Raw genomic sequence first — 25051 nt, forward strand, 5'->3', positions numbered from 1 at the left:
CTCTCTCCCCGACCCCTTCCCTCTCTCTTCCCATTCCCCCCTCCTCTCTCTCCCCCTCCCCTCTCTCTCCCCGACCCCTTCCCTCTCTCTTCCCGTTCCCCCTCCTCTCTCTCCCCCCCCCTCTCTCCCCCCGACCCATTCCCTCTCTCTTCCCGTTCCCCCCTCCTCTCTCTCCCCCTCCCCTCTCTCTCCCCGACCCCTTCCCTCTCTCCAGCTATGACCCAGACAGTGGCCATGACAGTGGGGCTGAGGATTCCCCAGACTCCTCCCCTCCCTTCTGCTTCCTCACCATGGGCATGGGCAAGGTCCTCTTACCCCAGGGGGCAGCAAACTTACACCACAGTACCCATGGGAACAACCATGGCCCTCCTACTGCCCCCCTGCCCCCGCGCCTGGGGGTTTGTCTGGACTTCGAAAAGGGGCGGGTCACGTTCTACGACGCCCACTCGCTGCGTACCCTGTGGGAGGGGCATGTGGATTGCTCTGCCCCTGTGTGCCCGGCCTTTTGTTTCATTGGTGGAGGGGCACTGCAGCTGCAGGAGCTGGTGGCCAATCGGAGCACAGAGGAGCCACTGCACAGAAGGGTCACCATCCAATCACGCGCCACCAATTTAGGTAACTGAAGAAGTATGGAGTGGAATGATTTGGAAAGACCCTTCATCAACTTGATGTTTACTTGTTTATGTTTAGGTTTCATTTGTAATGTCTGCAACTGTTGATGATGTACATTTTGCAGAATAGAAGAATGTCAATGTCCCGGAATCCAGGGGATTATAAAGCGTTCTGCAGGTTACATCAGGATACGTGTATTCTGTGATTCCAACTGTTGCTGTGTTGCATCTGACAAGGACTCATGAGTGGGACGTTTATTGTTAAAGGACTCATGAGTGGGACGTTTATTGTTAATTGACTCATGAGTGGGACGTTTACTGTTAAAGGACTCATGAGTGGGACGTTTATTGTTAAATGACTCATGAGTGGGACGTTAACTGTTAACTGACTCATGAGTGGGACGTTTACTGTTAAATGACTCATGAGTGGGACGTTTATTGTTAAAGGACTCATGAGTGGGACATTTACTGTTAAAGGACTCATGAGTGGGACGTTTACTGTTAAATGACTCATGAGTGGGACGTTAACTGTTAAAGGACTCATGAGTGGGACGTTTATTGTTAAATGACTCATGAGTGGGACGTTAACAGTTAAATGACTCATGAGTGGGACGTTTATTGTTAAAGGACTCATGAGTGGGACGTTAACTGTTAAAGGACTCATGAGTGGGACGTTAACTGTTAAATGACTCATGAGTGGGACATTTACTGTTAAATGACTCATGAGTGGGACGTTAACTGTTAAAGGACTCATGAGTGGGACGTTTATTGTTAAATGACTCATGAGTGGGACGTTAACTGTTAAATGACTCATGAGTGGGACGTTAACTGTTAAATGACTCATGAGTGGGACGTTAACTGTTAAATGACTCATGAGTGGGACATTTACTGTTAAATGACTCATGAGTGGGACATTTACTGTTAAATGACTCATGAGTGGGACATTTACTGTTAAATGACTCATGAGTGGGACATTTACTGTTAAATGACTCATGAGTGGGACGTTAACTGTTAAAGGACTCATGAGTGGGACATTTACTGTTAAATGACTCATGAGTGGGACGTTAACTGTTAAAGGACTCATGAGTGGGACGTTTATTGTTAAATGACTCATGAGTGGGACGTTAACTGTTAACTGACTCATGAGTGGGACGTTTACTGTTAAATGACTCATGAGTGGGACGTTAACTGTTAAATGACTCATGAGTGGGACGTTAACTGTTAAAGGACTCATGAGTGGGACGTTTATTGTTAAATGACTCATGAGTGGGACGTTAACTGTTAACTGACTCATGAGTGGGACGTTAACTGTTAACTGACTCATGAGTGGGACGTTAACTGTTAACTGACTCATGAGTGGGACGTTAACTGTTAACTGACTCATGAGTGGGACGTTTACTGTTAAACGACTCATGAGTGGGACGTTAACTGTTAAAGGACTCATGAGTGGGATGTTAACTGTTAAATGGTGGGACGTTTACTGTTAAATGACTCATGAGTGGGACGTTAACTGGTAAATGACTCACGAATGGGACGTTAACTGTTAAATGACTCATGAGTGGGACGTTAACTGGTAAATTACTCATGAGTGGGACGTTAACTGTTAAATGACTCATGAGTGGGACGTTAACTGTTAAATGACTCATGAGTGGGACGTTAACTGGTAAATGACTCATGAGTGGGACGTTAACTGTTAAATGACTCATGAGTGGGATGTTAACTGGTAAATGACTCATGAGTGGGACGTGAACTGGTAAATGACTCATGAGTGGGATGTTAACTGTTAAATGACTCATGAGTGGGACGTTAACTGTTAAATGACTCATGAGTGGGATGTTAACTGTTAAATGACTCATGACTGGGACGTTAACTGTTAAATGACTCATGAGTGGGATGTTAACTGGTAAATGACTCATGAGTGGGACGTTAACTGTTAAATGACTCATGAGTGGGATGTTAACTGGTAAATGACTCATGAGTGGGATGTTAACTGTTAACTGTTAAATGACTCATGAGTGGGACGTTAACTGGTAAATGACTCATGAGTGGGATGTTAACTGTTAACTGTTAAATGACTCATGAGTGGGACGTTAACTGGTAAAGAGCTCATGAGTGGGGCGTAAACAGTTAAATGACTCATGAGTGGGATGTTAACTGTTAACTGGTAAATGACTCATGAGTGGGACGTTAACTGGTAAATGACTCATGAGTGGGGCGTAAACAGTTAAATGACTCATGAGTGGGATGTTAACTGTTAACTGGTAAATGACTCATGAGTGGGATGTTAACTGTTAACTGGTAAATGACTCATGAGTGGGATGTTAACTGTTAACTGGTAAATGACTAATGAGTGGGATGTTAACTGTTAACTGGTAAATGACTCATGAGTGGGATGTTAACTGTTAAATGACTCATGAGTGTGACGTTAACTGTTAACTGGTAAATGACTCATGAATGGGATGTTAACTGTTAACTGTTAAATGACTCATGAATGGGATGTTAACTGTTAACTGTTAAATGACTCATGAGTGGGACGTTAACTGTTAACTGTTAAATGACTCATGAGTGGGACGTTATCTGTTAAATGACTCATGAGTGGACGTTATCTGTTAGGACTCATGCTACCTGCACTTCACATAGATCTTATTGTTTGAAACCAAACCAAAATGCTCACATTGTGGAAGATTCTCTCATAAGCTTCAAACATGTATTACAAATCAAGAGGGTATACATATCTATTCTATATTTTGAGACAATAGAGATGAATGGGATTGACACATTGTGGATAGAAAGGATTTAGCGTAAATCATGCGTTGATGTCAATGGGAAGATTTGGGGTGTGTGTTCACCTGAATTAAAATCATAATACTTATGTTATCATTCTCATCTGAGCTGGCTGAATATTTATACTGTTTTATAGCTTTTTATTCATAGCTTTTATGATTATTATGACTGGCAATAATACATTTTTACTCAACAGATTATTACTAAAAAGATAGCTCTTACAGGGTCGAGGCTCAGACTGTCAGTATTCATACAGTATATTGAGTGTGTGTGTGAGAGTGTGTATTTTTACTTGAATGCATGTGTGTACGTGTGTGTGAGAGAGAGAGAGTGAGAGACAAAGAGAGAGGGAGATATATATACACAGTCAAAAGTGTATTTTGACAATTTTCTACATTGTAGAATAATAGTGAAGACATCAAAACTATGAAATAACACATTTGGAATCATGTAGTAACCAAAGTGTTAAACAAATATATTTGTGGAGGCCAGGTCATCTGATGCAGCAGTCCATCATTCTTGATCAAATAGCCCTTTCACAGTCTGGAGGTGTGTTGAGTTATTGTCCTGTTAAAAAACAAATGATAGTCCCACTAATCCAGATGGGGTGGTGTATCGCTGCAGAATGCTGTGGTAGCCATGCTGGTTAAGTGTGCCTTGAATTCTAAATAAATCACAGACAGTGTCACCAGCAAAGCACCCCCACACCATCACACCTCCTCTTCCATGCTTCACGGTGGGACCAACACATGCAGAGATCATCCGTTTCCCAACTCTGCTTCTCACAAAGACACTGCAGTTGGAACCAAAAATCTCAAATTTGGACTCGTCAGACCAAAGGACAGATTTCCACCAGTCTAATGTCCATTGCTCATGTTTCTTGGCCCAAGCAAGTCTCTTCTTCTTATTTGTCCTTTAGTAGTGGTGTCTTTGCAGCATTTCAACCATGAAGGCCTGATTCACGCAGTTTCCTCTGAACAGCTGATGTTGAGATGTGTATGTTACTTGAACTCTGCAAAGTGTATATTTGGGATGCAATCTGAGGTGCAGTTAACTCTAATGAACTTATCCTCTGCAGCAGAAGTAAGTCTGGGTCTTCCTTTCCTGTGGCGGTCCTCATGAGAGCCATGTTTTAAAGTCTTGATGGACTGTCGTTTCCCTTTGCTTATTTGAGCTGTTCTTGTCATAATATGGACTTGGTCTTTTACCAAATAGGATTATCTTCTGTATACCACCCCTACCTTGTCACAACACAACTGATTGGCTCAAATGCATTAAGAAGGAAATATATTCCACAAATGAACACACCTGTTAAAACCCCTTTGTGCTAGATGTGGCGCTAGCGACCCACCTCGACAACAGGAGTGCAAAATTCAAATTATAGAAATAGTAATATTCAACATTCATGAAAATACAAGTGTCATACATCAGAAAAAAAACGGAACTTCTTGTTAATCTTTGTCAGATTTCAAAAAGGCTTTACGGCGAAAGCACACCATGCGATTATCTGAGGACAGCGCCCCGCACACAAAATAATTAAAAACATTTTCCAACCAGGCAGGTGCACTAAAATAAATGCCTTACCTTTGAAGATCTTCTTCTGTTGGCACTCCAAAAGGTCCCAGCTACATCACAAATGGTCCTTTTGTTTGATAAAGTCCTTCTTTATATCCCCAAAAACTCAGTTTAGCTGGCACGCTTCATTCAATAATCCACTGGTTTCCCTTCTTCAAAATGCATACAAAATGAATCCCAAATGTTACCAATAAAATTCTCCAAACAAGTCAAACAACGTTTATAATCAAACCTCAGGTACCCTAATATGTAAATAAATGATCAAATTTAAGACGGAGAATCGTTATTGTCTTTACCGGAGATAAACAACAAAGTACGTGCTCTCATCCACGCTCGTTAAAACACTACAACGAACATGGGAGCCACTTAGAAAAGCTACAAATTCTAGCTAATTTTTCCAAAAACAAGCCTGTAACTCTTTCTAAAGACTGTTGACATCTAGTGGAAGCTCTAGGAACTGCAATCTGGGATGTTTTCCCTTCATATTAAACATGACAGCCATTGGAATCAGTGGTGGGGCTGAATTCTTTTTTTTCCTGGATGGTTTGTCCTTAGGTTTTTGCCTGCCATTTTAGTTCTGTTATACTCACAGACATTATTTTAACATTTTTAGAAACTTTAGAGTGTTTTCTATACAAATATATCCAAATATTTGCAATATTTGCCTAGCTTCTGGGCCTGAGTAACAGGCAGTTTACTTTGGGCACGCTTTTCATCCAGGCGTCAAAATACTGCCCCCTAGCCCAAAGAGGTTCATTGAAATGCATTCCAGGTGACTACCTCATGATGCTGGTTGAGAGAATGCCAACAGTGTGCAAAGCTGCCATCAAGGCAAAGGATGGCTACTTTTAAGAATATAACATATATTTTGATTTGTTTAACACTTTTTTGGTTACTACATGATTCCATATGTGTTATTTCATAGTTTTGATGTCTTCACTATTATTCTACAATGTAGAAAATAGTCTAAATAAAGAAAAACCCTTGAATGAGTAGGTGTTTCCAGACCTTTGACTGGTACTGTATATATATATCAATAGAGCCTGCTGAGGGGAGAACAGCTAATAATAATGGCTGGAATGGAGTGAATGGATTGGTATCAAGAACATGGTTTTCATGTGTGTTATTTCACTCCATTCCAGTCATTATTATGAGCCGTCCTCCCCTCAGCAGCCTCCACTGATATATATATAGAGAGAGTCCAGTCCAGTCCAGTCCAGTCTAATCCAATCTGTTGCTCGGAGGTCTGGCTGTAACAACCATGTTTCCTGTTCTGTCTGTCCTGAATGATCTGGTTGTAAAATACAGTCTTATACCTTACAGCACTTGAATGACTTTAGACTGTAGCATCTCCCTCATTTAGACTTTTCCATGCTGGCAGAATGTTTGTACACGTCATGAGAAAAAGGAATAAACAATTCAACAGTTACATTGAGGTGTTATGTGGATGATGTTCTGTTTCAGGAACTAGCACATATCAGCTCCTCCACCTCTCCTTTCAGCTCCTCCACCTCTCCTTTCAGCTCCTCCACCTCTCCTTTCAGCTCCTCCACCTCTCCTTTCAGCTCCTCCACCTCTCCTTTCAGCTCCTCCACCTCTCCTTTCAGCTCCTCCACCTCTCCTTTCAGCTCCTCCACCTCTCCTTTCAGCTCCTCCACCTCTCCTTTCAGCTCCTCCACCTCTCCTCTCAGCTCCTCCACCTCTCCTTTCAGCTCCTCCACCTCTCCTTTCAGCTCCTCCACCTCTCCTTTCAGCTCCTCCACCTCTCCTTTCAGCTCCTCCACCTCTCCTATCAGCTCCTCCACCTCTCCTTTCAGCTCCTCCTTTCAGCTCCTTGATAGTGGATTTTTTGACAATGCTCCACGCTGTCAGCAGCTCTATTTCCTTTTCCAACAGCCAGATGTATCGCCTTTAACTTGAAAGCTGCATCATATGCATTTCTCTGTGTCTTTGCCATGATGAGGGTGACAAAATGACTACCGTAATCAGAATGATGGGAAGTTTGAGCGCGCTCGATTTACGTCACATTGTGTGACGGTGCTCATTTTTTTGGCTGCATGAATCCATAAAAAAAATCCATAAATTAGCTGCGTCATTGTATAAACTGCGAGGTTCAAATAGTGGGAATAAAGTAGCGGCTTATAGTCCGGAAATTACAGTAGTTGTTGAGGGTGCAGCAAGTCAGCACCTCAGGAGTAAATGTCAGTTGGCTTTTCAGAGCCGATCATGAAGAGCATCTCTACCGCTCCTGCTGTCTCTAGAGAGTTGAAAACAGCAGGTCTGGGACAGGTAGCACGTCCGATGAACAGGTTAGGATTCCATAGCCACAGGCAGAACAGTTTAAACTGGAGCAGCAACACGGCCTGGTGGACTGGGGACAGCAAGGAGTCATCATGCCAGGCAGTCCTGAGGCATGGTCCTTTGACTCAGGTCCTCCGAGAGAAAGAGAGAATTAGAGAGAGCATACTTAAATTCACACAGGACACCAGGTAAGACAGGAGAAGTACTCCAGATATAACAAACTGACCCTAGCCTCCCGACACATAAACTACTGCAGCATAAATACTGGAGGCTGAGACAGGGGGGGTCAGGAGACACTGTGACCCCATCCGATGATACCCCTTCAGTTCAGGCCAGATGTCAGGCTGGGTGGTCAACGGTTCAGCATCACTCTCCATGCTCTCTCATCCTTCACTGTGACCCTGTTCAGTGATATCCTTCTCTCTGTCCCCTCTACTCTCTCCATGAGCCATGTCCCAGACACAGTGCAGCAACACCAGCAGAGCTCCAGCATCCCTCATTCTGAAACAATGTCTCTTCAGATCTAATGTACTCTACTGGGCTCAGTCCCCTTCTTTATACACACTGGCGTTGTTGAACCAATACATGAGATGTTGACACCTGTCCTCTGTGGAAAGTTCCAGATAGCCTTGGCAGTGAAATAAAACAGGGAACATTTTTGCACAGACCAAAAGCAGGTCATGTTTATCTGATGCTGTGCATGTGGGACAATCAAACCTGTTACTTCTGTCTGTCTGTTTTGTGCCCTTGTCACAGTTTTTTCCTCCTCTGACGAAGAGGTGTAGCAAGGATCGGACCAAAATGCAGCGTGGTAATTTTCATACATGTTTAACTTCTTGCGTCGAGCCAACCCGGATCCGGTATCATGACTACAGCCTCAAGCCCATTACCATAACGCGACGTTAACTATTCATGAAAATCGCAAATGAAATGAAATCAATATGCTAGCTCTCATGCTTAGCCTTTTGTTAACAACACTGTCATCTCAGATTTTCAAAAATATGCTTCTCTACCATAGCAAACTAGCATTTAGCATTAGCATTTAGCATTAGCAGGCAACATTTTCACAAAAACCAGCAAAAACATTCAATAAATCATTTACCTTTGAAGAACTTCGGATGTTTTCAATGAGGAGACTCAGTTAGATAGCAAATGTTCAGTTTTTCCTGAAAGATTTTTAGTGCAGGAGAAATCGGTCCGTTGGGTGCGTCACGTTTGGCTACCAAAAAAAAAATGAAAATTCAGTTATCCAAACGCCAAACTTGATTCCAAATTAACTCCATAATATCGACTGAAACATGGCAAACGTTGTTTAGAATCAATCCTCAAGGTGTTTTTCTACATTTCTCTTCAATGATGTATCGTTCCTGGAAGTATGTGTCTCCTTCTGTATCGCATGGTAAAATGAGTGCCACTGGGAATTACGCACCAATTTAGACAAAGGACACCGGACGGCCCCCTGGCAAATGTAGTCTCTTATGGCCAATCTTCCAATGATATGCCTACAAATACGTCACAATGCTGCAGACATCTTGGACGAACGGCAGAGCAAATAAGCTTGTTCACAGCACATTCACAGCCATATAAGGAGACGATAGTAAAACAGAGCGTCAAAAATCCTGCTCATTTCCTGTTTGAGGTTTCATCTTGGTTTCGCCTGTAAGATCAGTTCTGGGGCACTCACAGATAATATATTTGCAGTTTTGAAAACGTCAGAGTGTTTTCTTTCCAAAGCTGGCAATTATATGCATAGTCGAGCATCTTTTCGTGACAAAGTATTGCGCTTAAAACGGGCACGTTTTTTTATCCAATAATGACATAGCGCCCCCATAGGTTGAAGAAGTTAATAACGAATAAACACGAACAATACAAAAACAAGAAACGTAACACGAAAACCGAAACAGCCTATACTGGTGCAAACTAACACAGTTACACAGAGACAGGAACAATCACCCACGAAACACTCAAAGAATATGGCTGCCTAAATATGGTTCCCAATCAGAGACAACGATAAACACCTGCCTCTGATTGAGAACCACTTCAGGCAACCATAGACTTTTCTAGAAGACCCCACTATACCACAATCCCGATACCTACAAAAAAAACGACTAAAAACACCACATAATAAACCCATGTCACACCCTGGCCTGACCAAAATAATAAAGAAAACACAAAATACTAAGACCAGGGCGTGACAGAACCCCCCCCCCCCCAAGGTGCGGACTCCCGGCCGCACACCGAAACCCATGGGGGAGGATCCGAGTGGGCGTCTGTCCACGGTGGCGGCTCCGGTGCGGGACGTGGACCCCACTCCAACAAAGTCTTAGTCCCCTTGCATAGCTTCCTTAGATTGGTGACCCGCGCCGCCGACCTTGACCTAATAACCCTCACCAAGGACCCCACTGGACTGAGGGGCAGCTCGGGACTGAGGTAGCTCGGGACTGAGGGGTAGCTCGGGACTGAGGGGAAGCTCGGGACTGAGGGGAAGCTCGGGACTGAGGGGAAGCTCGGGACTGAGGGAAAGCTCGGCACTGAGAGGGAGCTCAGTACTGAGAGGAAGCTCGGTACTGAGGGGAAGCTCGGCACTGAGAGGAAGCTCAGTACTGAGAGGAAGCTCAGACAGGTAGTTGGCTCTGGCAGATCCTGGCTGGTGGTTCCGGCAGACTGGCGGATCTGGAAGATCCTGGCTGACTGGCGGATCCTGGCTGACTGGCAGCTCTGGCTGCTCCATGCAGACTGGCAGCTCTGGCTGCTCCATGCAGACTGGCTGCTCCATGCAGACTGGCAGCTCTGGCTGCTCCATGCAGACTGGCAGCTCTGGCTGCTCCATGCAGACTGGCAGCTCTGGCTGCTCCATGCAGACTGGCAGCTCCGGCAGCGCTGAACAGGCAGGAGACTCCAGCAGCGCTGTAGAGGAGGAAGGCTCTGGCAGCGCTAAACAGGCGGGAGACTCTGGCAGCGCTGGAGAGGAGGAAGGCTCTGGCAGCGCTGGATAGGCGGGAGACTCCGGCAGCGCTGGAGAGGAGGAAGGCTCTGGCAGCGCTAAACAGGCGGGAGACTCCGGCAGCTCTGGAGAGGAGGAAGGCTCTGGCAGCGCTGGACAGGCGAAGCGCACTGAAGGCCTGGTGCGTGGTGCTGGCACTGGTGGTACTGGGCCGAGAACACACACAGGAAGCCTGGTGCGGGGAGCTGCCACCGGAGGACTGATGCGTGGAGGTGGTACTGGATAGACCGGACCGTGCAGGCGCACTGGAGCTCTTGAGCACCGAGCCTGCCCAACATTACCTGGCTCGATGCCCACTCTAGCCCGGCCAATACGAGGAGCTGGTATGTACCGCACCGGGCTATGCACCCGCACTGGAGACACCGTGCGCTCCACAGCATAACATGGTGCCTGCCCGATCTCTCTAGCCCACCGGTAAGCACAGGAAGTTTGCGCAGGTCTTCTACCTGGCGTAGCCATACTCCCTATGAGCCTCCCCCCAATACATGTTTGGTTCTGGCTCCTGGGCTTCCTTCCACGCCGCCGTGTTAATCTCGCCAACCTCATTCTCCTGTAACCTTCCTCGCACTGCTCCATCGAATCCCAGGCGGGCTCCGGCACTCTCCCTGGGTCGACCGACCACCTGTCTATCTCTTCCCAAGTAGTGTAGTCCAGATTCTGCTCCCATGTCCCAAAATCCTGACATCGCTGCCTCTCCTGCTCTTCGTAATGTCGCCTCTCTGTTTTTGCTGCCTCCAGTTCTGCTTTGGGGCGGCGATATTCCCCAGCCTGTGCCCAGGGTCCTTTACCATCCAGGATCTCCTCCCAAGTCCAGAAGTCCTGTGATCGCTGCTCCTCCTGCCGCTGCCTGTCACCAAGCCGCTTGGTCCTGTTGTGGTGGGTGATTCTGTCACGGTTTTCTTCTATCTCCTCCTCTGACGAAGAGGTGTAGCAAGGATCGGACCAAAATGCAGCGTGGTAATTTTCATACTTGTTTAATAACGAATAAACACGAACAATACAAAAACAAGAAATGTAACACGAAAACCGAAACAGCCTATACTGGTGCAAACTAACACAGTTACACAGAGACAGGAACAATCACCCACGAAACACGCTAAGTGTAACGGCGTTTGTCGAAAGAGAGTCGGACCGAAATGCAGCGTGGTGGTTACTCATGTCTTTAATAAATGAATCGCGGTACATGAAATAACTGATACAAATACAAAACAACAAAACGGAACGTGAAACCTAATTACAGCCTATCTGTTGAAACTACACAGAGACAGGAACAATCACCCACGAAATACAAAGTGAAACCCAGGCTACCTAAATACGGTTCCCCATCAGAGACAACAAGAATCACCTGACTCTGATTGAGAACCGCCTCAGGCAGCCAAGCCTATACTAGACACACTCCTAATCAACCACAATCCCAATGCCTACAAAAACCCCAATACGACAATACAATAACCCCATGTCACACCCTGGCCTGAACAAATAATTAAAGAAAACACAAAATACCAAGGCGTGACACTAAGAATATGGTTCCCAATCAGAGAAAACAATAAACACCTGCCTCTGATTGAGAACCACTTCAGGCAACCATAGACTTTTCTAGAAAACCCCACTATACCACAATCTTAATACCTACAAAAAAACAAGACTAAACACACCACATAATAAACCCATGTCACACCCTGGCCTGACCAAAATAATAAAGAAAACACAAAATACTAAGACCAGGGCGTGACAGCCCTCTAGTAAGTAGTGTCGGCAGGTAGCCTAGTGGTTAAGAGCGTTTGGCCAGTAACCAAAAGGTCCTTGGTTTGAATCCCTGAGCAGACTCTGTGAAAAATGGATAGATTGCTCTTGAGCAAGGCACTAAACCCTAATTACTAATGTAAGTCACTCTGGATAAGAGCGTCTGATAAAGGACTCAAAGGTAAGTAAATATAAAGCAGCAAGGTACCAGAAATATCACCATGGTTACCAAAGGGCTAGCTGCTAGAGTTACTATTATTATTAATTGGAGGTCTAGGCACAGTCCTCACCATAGTCTGTTCACCTAGATCCACAAGGTGGAGTTAACTTGGAGGGGAGGGAGAAGGGAGTGAGGGTTGAAAACAAAGCCTTGCCTCTGTGGCTGTTGTCAAAGCAACAGAGAAGGAGCAGGAAGTATCCAGGTAGTTAAATAGAACACACACACTCCCTCTGGTAATCTCCGGTCCTCACACACTGAACAGCCACTGCGCTACCTGACCAGCCTCATACAGGTAAGAGACAACCGCTGCTAGCTACACCTGATCTCCTCTGAGAAAACACATGAACCTGGGAATGTGTGTTCTCTCTTTCCCTCTCCTCTCTTTCTCACACATCTGTCTCCGTTTTCATGTGTTCTCTCCCTGTGATCGAACAATGTCAATAGTATGTCTGTCATATAAGAATGTTCCAGATGGACCTGGCATGGGCTATATTATAAAGTTGTCATATTTTCATAGACTAATGGGACAATACATGTGGGGTAATGGCTCTCAGCACTTGGCTTTGCCCAGTTTAAATGCCAGGTAAACAGGGGTGGTATTATTTGCGCATGTCAACGTGTGTATATGCTGCCAAGCGCCAAACTGCCAGAACTGGATTGGCAGTGTATCCGCCCAGGCAGCCATTATTCTGACAATCATTGTTTCACAGTCTCATAATGGGCCACCAGAATAGCTCAAGACACACCTGACTGTAGCATGTAACTATATAATAATCACTGAGTAACATCATAATAATCACTGACTAACATCACAATAATCACTGAGTAACATCATAATAATCACTGAGTAACACCATAATAATCACTGAGTAACACCATAATAATCACTGTGTAACATCATAATAATCACTGAGTAACATCATAATAATCACTGAGTAACATCATAATAATCACTGAGTAACATCATAATAATCACTGAGTAACATCATAATAATCAATGAGTAACATCATAATAATCACTGAGTAACATCATAATAATCACTGTGTAACATCATAATAATCACTGAGTAACATCATAATAATCACTGAGTAACACCATAATAATCACTGAGTAACACCATAATAATCACTGAGTAACATCATAATAATCAATGAGTAACATCATAATAATCACTGAGTAACATCATAATAATCACTGAGTAACATCATAATAATAACTGAGTAACATCACAATAATCACTGAGTAACATCATAATAATCACTGGGTAACATCGTAATAATCACTGAGTAACATTGTAATAATCACTGAGTAACATCATAATAATCACTGAGTAACATCATAATAATCACTGAGTAACATCATAATAATCACTGAGTAACATCATAATAATCACTGAGTAACATAATAATAATCACTGTGTAACATCATAATAATCACTGAGTAACATTGTAATAATCACATCATAATAATCACTGAGTAACATCGTAATAATAACACCATAATAATCACTGAGTAACAGCATAATAGTCAGAGTAACATCACAATAATCACTGAGTAACATCATAATAATCAATGAGTAACATCATAATAATCACTGAGTAACATCATAATAATCACTGAGTAACATCATAATAATAACTGAGTAACATCATAATAATCACTGAGTAACATCACAATAATCACTGAGTAACATCATAATAATCACTGAGTAACATCATCATAATCACTGAGTAACATCATAATAATCACTGAGTAACATCATAATAATCACTGACTAACATCACAATAATCACTGAGTAACATCAAAATAATCACTGAGTAACACCATAATAATCACTGAGTAACACCATAATAATCACTGTGTAACATCATAATAATCACTGAGTAACATCATAATAATCACTGAGTAACATCATAATAATCACTGAGTAACATCATAATAATCACTGAGTAACATCATAATAATCAATGAGTAACATCATAATAATCACTGAGTAACATCATAATAATCACTGAGTAACATCATAATAATAACTGAGTAACATCACAATAATCACTGAGTAACATCATAATAATCACTGGGTAACATCGTAATAATCACTGAGTAACATTGTAATAATCACTGAGTAACATCATAATAATCACTGAGTAACATCATAATAATCACTGAGTAACATCATAATAATCACTGTGTAACATCATAATAATCACTGAGTAACATTGTAATAATCACTGAGTAACATCATAATAATCACTGAGTAACATCATAATAATCACTGAGTAACATAATAATAATCACTGTGTAACATCATAATAATCACTGAGTAACATTGTAATAATCACATCATAATAATCACTGAGTAACATCGTAATAATAACACCATAATAATCACTGAGTAACAGCATAATAGTCAGAGTAACATCACAATAATCACTGAGTAACATCATAATAATCACTGAGTATCATCATAATAATCACTGAGTAACATCATAATAATCACTGAGTAACATTGTAATAATCACATCATAATAATCACTGAGTAACATTGTAATAATCACTGAGTAACATCATAATAATCACTGAGTAACATCATAATAATCACTGTGTAACATCATAATAATCACTGAGTAACATCATAATAATCACTGAGTAACATCATAATAATCACTGAGTAACATCATAATAATCACTGAGTAAGGGGTGGTATTATTTGCGCATGTCAACGTGTGTATATGCTGCCAAGCGCCAAACTGCCAGAACTGGATTGGCAGTGTATCCGCCCAGGCAGCCATTATTCTGACAATCATTGTTTCACAGTCTCATAATGGGCCACCAGAATAGCTCAAGACACACCTGACTGTAGCATGTAACTATATAATAATCACTGAGTAACATCATAATAATCACTGACTAACATCACAATAATCACTGAGTAACATCAAAATAATCACTGAGTAACACCATAATAATCACTGAGTAACACCATAATAATCACTGAGTAACATCACAATAATCACTGAGTAACATCATAATAATCCCTGAGTAACATCATAATAATCACTGAGTAACATCATCATAATCACTGAGTAACATCACAATAATCACTGAGTAACATCATAATAATCACTGAGTAACATCATAATAATCACTGAGTAACATCATAATAATCACTGAGTAACATCATAATAATCAATGAGTAACATCATAATAATCACTGAGTAACATCATAATAATCACTGAGTAACATCATAATAATAACTGAGTAACATCACAATAATCACTGAGTAACATCATAATAATCACTGGGTAACATCATAATAATCACTGAGTAACATTGTAATAATCACTGAGTAACATCATAATAATCACTGAGTAACATCATAATAATCACTGAGTAACATCATAATAATCACTGAGTAACATCATAATAATCACTGTGTAACATCATAATAATCACTGAGTAACATTGTAATAATCACTGAGTAATAATCACTGAGTAACATCATAATAATCACTGAGTAACATCGTAATAATAACACCATAATAATCACTGAGTAACAGCATAATAGTCAGAGTAACATCACAATAATCACTGAGTAACATCATAATAATCACTGAGTATCATCATAATAATCACTGAGTAACATCATAATAATCACTGAGTAACATTGTAATAATCACATCATAATAATCACTGAGTAACATTGTAATAATCACTGAGTATCATCATAATAATCACTGAGTAACATCATAATAATCACTGAGTAACATTGTAATAATCACATCATAATAATCACTGAGTAACATTGTAATAATCACTGAGTAACATCATAATAATCACTGAGTAACATCATAATAATCACTGAGTAACATCATAATAATCACTGTGTAACATCATAATAATCACTGAGTAACATCATAATAATCACTGAGTAACATCATAATAATCAATGAGTAACATCATAATAATCACTGAGTAACATCATAATAATCACTGGGTAACATCGTAATAATCACTGAGTAACATTGTAATAATCACTGAGTAACATCATAATAATCACTGAGTAACATCATAATAATCACTGAGTAACATCATAATAATCACTGAGTAACATAATAATAATCACTGTGTAACATCATAATAATCACTGAGTAACATTGTAATAATCACATCATAATAATCACTGAGTAACATCGTAATAATAACACCATAATAATCACTGAGTAACAGCATAATAGTCAGAGTAACATCACAATAATCACTGAGTAACATCATAATAATCAATGAGTAACATCATAATAATCACTGAGTAACATCATAATAATCACTGAGTAACATCATAATAATAACTGAGTAACATCATAATAATCACTGAGTAACATCACAATAATCACTGAGTAACATCATAATAATCACTGAGTAACATCATCATAATCACTGAGTAACATCATAATAATCACTGAGTAACATCATAATAATCACTGACTAACATCACAATAATCACTGAGTAACATCAAAATAATCACTGAGTAACACCATAATAATCACTGAGTAACACCATAATAATCACTGTGTAACATCATAATAATCACTGAGTAACATCATAATAATCACTGAGTAACATCATAATAATCACTGAGTAACATCATAATAATCACTGAGTAACATCATAATAATCAATGAGTAACATCATAATAATCACTGAGTAACATCATAATAATCACTGAGTAACATCATAATAATAACTGAGTAACATCACAATAATCACTGAGTAACATCATAATAATCACTGGGTAACATCGTAATAATCACTGAGTAACATTGTAATAATCACTGAGTAACATCATAATAATCACTGAGTAACATCATAATAATCACTGAGTAACATCATAATAATCACTGAGTAACATAATAATAATCACTGTGTAACATCATAATAATCACTGAGTAACATTGTAATAATCACATCATAATAATCACTGAGTAACATCGTAATAATAACACCATAATAATCACTGAGTAACAGCATAATAGTCAGAGTAACATCACAATAATCACTGAGTAACATCATAATAATCACTGAGTATCATCATAATAATCACTGAGTAACATCATAATAATCACTGAGTAACATTGTAATAATCACATCATAATAATCACTGAGTAACATTGTAATAATCACTGAGTAACATCATAATAATCACTGAGTAACATCATAATAATCACTGTGTAACATCATAATAATCACTGAGTAACATCATAATAATCACTGAGTAACATCATAATAATCACTGAGTAACATTATTTGCGCATGTCAACGTGTGTATATAGCTGCCAACGCCAAACTGCCAGAACTGGATTGGCAGTGTATCCGTAAGCCATTATTCTGACAATCATTGTTTCACAGTCTCATAATGGGCCACCAGAATAGCTCAAGACACACCTGACTGTAGCATGTAACTATATAATAATCACTGAGTAACATCATAATAATCACTGACTAACATCACAATAATCACTGAGTAACATCAAAATAATCACTGAGTAACACCATAATAATCACTGAGTAACACCATAATAATCACTGAGTAACATCACAATAATCACTGAGTAACATCATAATAATCCCTGAGTAACATCATAATAATCACTGAGTAACATCATCATAATCACTGAGTAACATCACAATAATCACTGAGTAACATCATAATAATCACTGAGTAACATCATAATAATCACTGAGTAACATCATAATAATCACTGAGTAACATCATAATAATCAATGAGTAACATCATAATAATCACTGAGTAACATCATAATAATCACTGAGTAACATCATAATAATAACTGAGTAACATCACAATAATCACTGAGTAACATCATAATAATCACTGGGTAACATCATAATAATCACTGAGTAACATCATAATAATCACTGAGTAACATCATAATAATCACTGTGTAACATCATAATAATCACTGAGTAACATTGTAATAATCACTGAGTAATAATCACTGAGTAACATCATAATAATCACTGAGTAACATCGTAATAATAACACCATAATAATCACTGAGTAACAGCATAATAGTCAGAGTAACATCACAATAATCACTGAGTACATTTACATTTAAGTCATTTAGCAGACGCTCTTAATCAGAACACTTACAAATTGGTGCATACACCTTATGACAACCAGTGGAACAGCCACTTGCATCTAAATCTTGTTGGGGGAGAATCACTGAGAACATTACTTACCCTTACTTACCCTATCCTAGGTATTCCTTGAAGAGGTGGGGTTTCAGGTGTCTCCGGAAGGTAATCACTGTAACAATAATAATCACTGATTGACTCCGCTGTCCTGGCGTCGTGATAATCAGTTTGTTCCACCATTGGGGGCCAGAGCAGCGAACAGTTTTGACTGGGCTGAGCGGGAACTGTAATTCCTCAGTGGTAGGGAGGCGAGCAGGCCAGAGGTGGATGAACGCAGTGCCCTTGTTTGGGTGTAGGGCCTGATAGAGCCTGGAGGTACTGAGGTGCCGTTCCCCTCACAGCTCCGTGGCGAACACCATGGTCTTGTAGCGGATGCGAGCTTCAACTGGAAGCCAGTGGAGAGAATCACGGAGGAGCATAATAATCACTGAGTAACATCATAATAAGGTTGAACACCAGACGGGCTGCGGCGTTCTGGATGACATTGTAGGGGTTTAATGGCACAGGCAGGGAGCCCAGCCAACAGCGAGTTGCAGTAATCAAGACGGAGATGACAAGTGCCTGGATTAGGACCTGCGCCGCTTCCTGTGTGAGGCAGGGTCGTACTCTGCGGATGTTGTAGAGCATGAACCTACAGGAACGGGACACCGCCTTGATGTTAGTTGAGAACGTCAGGGTGTTGTAAGGATCACGCCAATTCTTAGCGCTCTGGGAACAGGACACAATGGATTGTCACCGTGATGGCGAGATCATGGAACGGGCAGTCCTTCCCTGGGAGGAAGAGGAGCTCCGTCTTGCTGAGGTTCAGCTTGAGGTGGTGATCCGTCATCCACACTGATATGTCTGCCAGACATGCAGAATGCGATCGCCACCTGGTCATCAGAAGGGGGAAAGGATCAAGATTAATTGTGTGTCACTGCATAGCAATGATAGGAGAGACCATGTGAGGTTATGACAGAGCCAATGACTTGGTGTAACAGAATAAGAGAGGGCCTAGAACAGAGCCCTGGGGACACCAGTGGTGAATCGCGTGGTGAGGAGACAGATTCTCGCCACGCCACCTGGTAAGCACCTGTCAGGTAGGACATCAATAAGCGTGGGTAACCGCGCACGAGAGATGCCCAACTCGGAGAGGGTGGAGAGGAGGATCTGATGGTTCACAGTATCGAAGGCAGCCGATAGGTCTAGAAGGATGAGAGCAGAGGAGAACAGTTAGCTTTAGCAGTGCGGAGCGCCTCCGTGATACAGAGAAGAGCAGTCTCAGTTGAATGACTAGTCTTGAAACCTGACTGATTTGGATCAAGAAGGTCATTCTGAGAACATAGCGGTAGAGCTGGCCAAGGACACGCTCAAGAGTTTTGGAGAGAAAAGAATAAGGGATACTGGTCTGTAGTTGTTGACATCGGAGGGATCGAGTGTATTTTTTTCAGAAGGGGTGCAACTCTCGCTCTCTTGAAGACATAGGGACGTAACCAGCGGTCAGGGATGAGTTGATGAGCAGGTAAGGTAAGGGAGAAGGTCTCCGGAAATGGTCTGGAGAAGAAGGAGGGGATAGGGTCAAGCGGGCAGGTTGTTGGGCGGCCGGCCGTCACATAATAATCACTGCATCAGATTTCATCTGACTGGGAAACAGAGAGGGAGAAAGAGGTCAGAGCATAGGGTAGGGCAGTGTGAGCAGAACCAGCGGTGTCGTTTGACTTAGCAAACGAGGATCGGATGTCATCGACCTTCTTTTCAAAATGGTTGACGAAGTCATCTGCAGAGAGGGAGGAGGGAGGGGGGAGGATTCAGGAGGGAGGATAAGGTGGCAAAGAGCTTCCTAGGGTTAGAGGCAGATGCTTGGAATTTAGAATGGTAGAAAGTGGCATTTAATCAGCAGAGACAGAGGAGGAAAATGTAGAGAGGAGGGAGTAAAGGATGCCAGGTCCGCAGGGAGGCGAGTTTTCCTCCATTTCCGCATGCCCGGAGCCCTGTTCTGTGAGCTCAATGAGTAATCGAGCCACGGAGCGGGAGGGGAGGACCGAGCCTGGCCTAATAATCAGGGGACATAGGGAGTCAAAGGATGCAGTAATCACTGGGAGGAGAGGAGGGTTGAGGAGGCAGAATCAGGAGATAGGTTGGAGAAAGTTTGAGCATCATAATAATCACTGAGGGAAGAGAAGATAGGATGGAAGAGGAACATCAGCGGGGGAGAATCAAGATGGGACGGCGCGATACCATCCGAGTAAGGGCAGTGTGGGAAGTGTTGGATGAGAGCGAGAGGGAAAAGGATACAAGGTAGTGGTCGGAGACTTGGAGGGGAGTTGCAATGAGGTTAGAACTCATTGCAACTGTAATAATCACTGAGTAACATCACAATAATCACTGAGTAACATCATAATAATCACTGAGTATCATCATAATAATCACTGAGTAACATCATAATAATCACCGAGTAACATCACAATAATCACTGAGTAACATCATAATAATCACTGAGTAACATCATAATAATCACTGAGTATCATCATAATAATCACTGAGTAACATCATAATAATCACCGAGTAACATCATAATAATCACTGAGTAACATCACAATAATCACTGAGTAACATCATAATAATCACTGAGTAACATTGTAATAATCACATCATAATAATCACTGAGTAACATTGTAATAATCACTGAGTATCATCATAATAATCACTGAGTAACATCATAATAATCACTGAGTAACATTGTAATAATCACATCATAATAATCACTGAGTAACATTGTAATAATCACTGAGTAACATCATAATAATCACTGAGTAACATCATAATAATCACTGAGTAACATCATAATAATCACTGTGTAACATCATAATAATCACTGAGTAACATCATAATAATCACTGAGTAACATCATAATAATCAATGAGTAACATCATAATAATCACTGAGTAACATCATAATAATCACTGAGTAACATCATAATAATCACTGAGTAACATCATAATAATCACTGAGTAACATTGTAATAATCACATCATTATAATCACTGAGTAACATCATAATAATCACTGAGTAACATCATAATAATCACTGAGTAACATTGTAATAATCACATCATAATAATCACTGAGTAACATCATAATAATCACTGAGTAACATCATAATAATCACTGAGTAACATCGTAATAATAACACCATAATAATCACTGAGTAACAGAATAATAGTCAGAGTAACATCACAATAATCACTGAGTAACATCATAATAATCACTGAGTATCATCATAATAATCACTGAGTAACATCATAATAATCACTGAGTAACATCATAATAATCACTGAGTAACATTGTAATAATCACATCATAATAATCACTGAGTAACATTGTAATAATCACTGAGTAACATCATAATAATCACTGAGTAACATCATAATAATCACTGAGTAACATCATAATAATCACTGAGTAACATCATAATAATCACTGAGTAACATCATAATAATCACTGAGTAACATCATAATAATCACTGAGTAACATCATAATAATCACTGAGTAACATCATAATAATCACTGAGTAACATCATAATAATCACTGAGTAACATCATAATAATCACTGAGTAACATCATAATAATCACTGAGTAACATCATAATAATCACTGAGTAACATTGTAATAATCACTGAGTAACATCATAATAATCACCGAGTAACATCATAATAATCACTGAGTAACATCATAATAATCACTGAGTAACATCATAATAATCACTGAGTAACATCATAATAATCACTGAGTAACATCATAATAATCACTGAGTAACATCATAATAATCACTGAGTAACATCATAATAATCACTGAGTAACATCATAATAATCACTGAGTAACATCATAATAACATCATAATAATCACTGAGTAACATCATAATAATCACTGAGTAACATCATAATAATCACTGAGTAACATCAATAATAATCATAATAATCACTGTAACATTGTAATAATCACTGAGTAACATCATAATAATCACTGAGTAACATCATAATAATCACTGAGTAACATCATAATAATCACTGAGTAACATCATAATAATCACTGAGTAACATCATAATAATCACTGAGTAACATCATAATAATCACTGAGTAACATCATAATAATCACTGAGTAACATCATAATAATCACTGAATAATCAACATTGTAATAATCACTGAGTAACATCATAATAATCACTGAGTAACATCATAATAATCACTGAGTAACATCATAATAATCACTGAGTAACATCATAATAATCACTGAGTAACATCATAATAATCACTGAGTAACATCATAATAATCACTGAGTAACATTGTAATAATCACTGAGTAACATCATAATAATCACCATAATAACATCATAATAATCACTGAGTAACATCATAATAATCACTGAGTAACATCATAATAATCACTGAGTAACATCATAATAATCAATCACTGAGTAACATCATAATAATCACTGAGTAACATCATAATAATCACTGAGTAACATCATAATAATCACTGAGTAACATCATAATAATCACTGAGTAACATCATAATAATCACTGAGTAACATCATAATAATCACTGAGTAACATCATAATAATCACTGAGTAACATCATAATAATCACTGAGTAACATCATAATAATCACTGAGTAACATCATAATAATCACTGAGTAACATCATAATAATCACTGAGTAACATCATAATAATCACTGAGTAACATCATAATAATCACTGAGTAACATCATAATAATCACTGAGTAACATCATAATAATCACTGAGTAACATTGTAATAATCACATCATAATAATCACTGAGTAACATCATAATAATCACTGAGTAACATCATAATAATCACTGAGTAACATCATAATAATCACTGAGTAACATCATAATAATCACTGAGTAACATCATAATAATCACTGAGTAACATCATAATAATCACTGAGTAACATCATAATAATCACTGAGTAACATCATAATAATCACTGAGTAACATCATAATAATCACTGAGTAACATTGTAATAATCACTGAGTAACATCATAATAATCACCGAGTAACATCATAATAATCACTGAGTAACATCATAATAATCACTGAGTAACATCATAATAATCACTGAGTAACATCATAATAATCACTGAGTAACATCATAATAATCACTGAGTAACATCATAATAATCACTGAGTAACATCATAATAATCATCATTATAATCACTGAGTAACATCATAATAATCACTGAGTAACATCATAATAATCACTGAGTAACATTGTAATAATCACATCATAATAATCACTGAGTAACATCATAATAATCACTGAGTAACATCATAATAATCACTGAGTAACATCATAATAATCACACATCATAATAATCACTGAGTAACATCAATAATAGTCATCATAATAATCACTGAGTAACATCACAATAATCACTGAGTAACATCATAATAATCACTGAGTAACATCATAATAATCACTGAGTAACATCATAATAATCACTGAGTAACATCATAATAATCACTGAGTAACATCATAATAATCACTGAGTAACATCATAATAATCACCGAGTAACATCATAATAATCACTGGGTAACATCACAATAATCACTGAGTAACATCATAATAATCACTGAGTAACATCATAATAATCACTGAGTAACATCATAATAATCACTGAGTAACATCATAATAATCACCGAGTAACATCATAATAATCACTGAGTAACATCATAATAATCACTGAGTAACATCATAATAATCACTGAGTAACATCATAATAATCACTGAGTAACATTGTAATAATCACTGAGTAACATCATAATAATCACCGAGTAACATCATAATAATCACTGAGTAACATCATAATAATCACTGAGTAACATTGTAATAATCACTGAGTAACATCATAATAATCACCGAGTAACATCATAATAATCACTGAGTAACATCATAATAATCACTGAGTAACATCATAATAATCACTGAGTAACATCATAATAATCACTGAGTAACATCATAATAATCACTGAGTAACATTGTAATAATCACTGAGTAACATCATAATAATCACTGAGTAACATCATAATAATCACTGAGTAACATTGTAATAATCACTGAGTAACATCATAATAATCACAGAGTAACATCATAATAATCACTGGGTAACATCATAATAATCACTGAGTAACATCATAATAATCACTGAGTAACATCATAATAATCACTGTGTAACATCATAATAATCACTGAGTAACATCATAATAATCACTGAGTAACATCATAATAATCACTGAGTAACATTGTAATAATCACTGAGTAACATCATAATAATCACAGAGTAACATCATAATAATCACTGGGTAACATCATAATAATCACTGAGTAACATCATAATAATCACTGAGTAACATCATAATAATCACTGAGTAACATCATAATAATCACTGAGTAACATCATAATAATCACTGAGTAACATCATAATAATCACTGAGTAACATCATAATAATCACTGAGTAACATCATAATAATCACTGAGTAACATCATAATAATCACTGAGTAACATTGTAATAATCACTGA

The 25051-nt window shown here is 39.2% G+C and overlaps 1 protein-coding gene across 1 annotated transcript in view; it reads left to right on the plus strand.

The window, feature by feature from the left end:
* Positions 1-3494, plus strand: part of trim46a (tripartite motif containing 46a) — a 57025-nt gene extending 53531 nt beyond the window's left edge. Inside the window, 1 exon segment of the mRNA XM_052495287.1 lies at positions 215-3494. Within this exon segment, the coding sequence (XP_052351247.1) occupies positions 215-623 (409 nt within the window). The 3' untranslated portion in view covers positions 624-3494.
* The last annotated feature ends 21557 nt before the right edge of the window (positions 3495-25051 follow it).

Source organism: Oncorhynchus keta, chromosome 34 (assembly GCF_023373465.1).
Source record: "Oncorhynchus keta strain PuntledgeMale-10-30-2019 chromosome 34, Oket_V2, whole genome shotgun sequence".
Taxonomy (NCBI): Eukaryota; Metazoa; Chordata; class Actinopteri; order Salmoniformes; family Salmonidae; genus Oncorhynchus; species Oncorhynchus keta.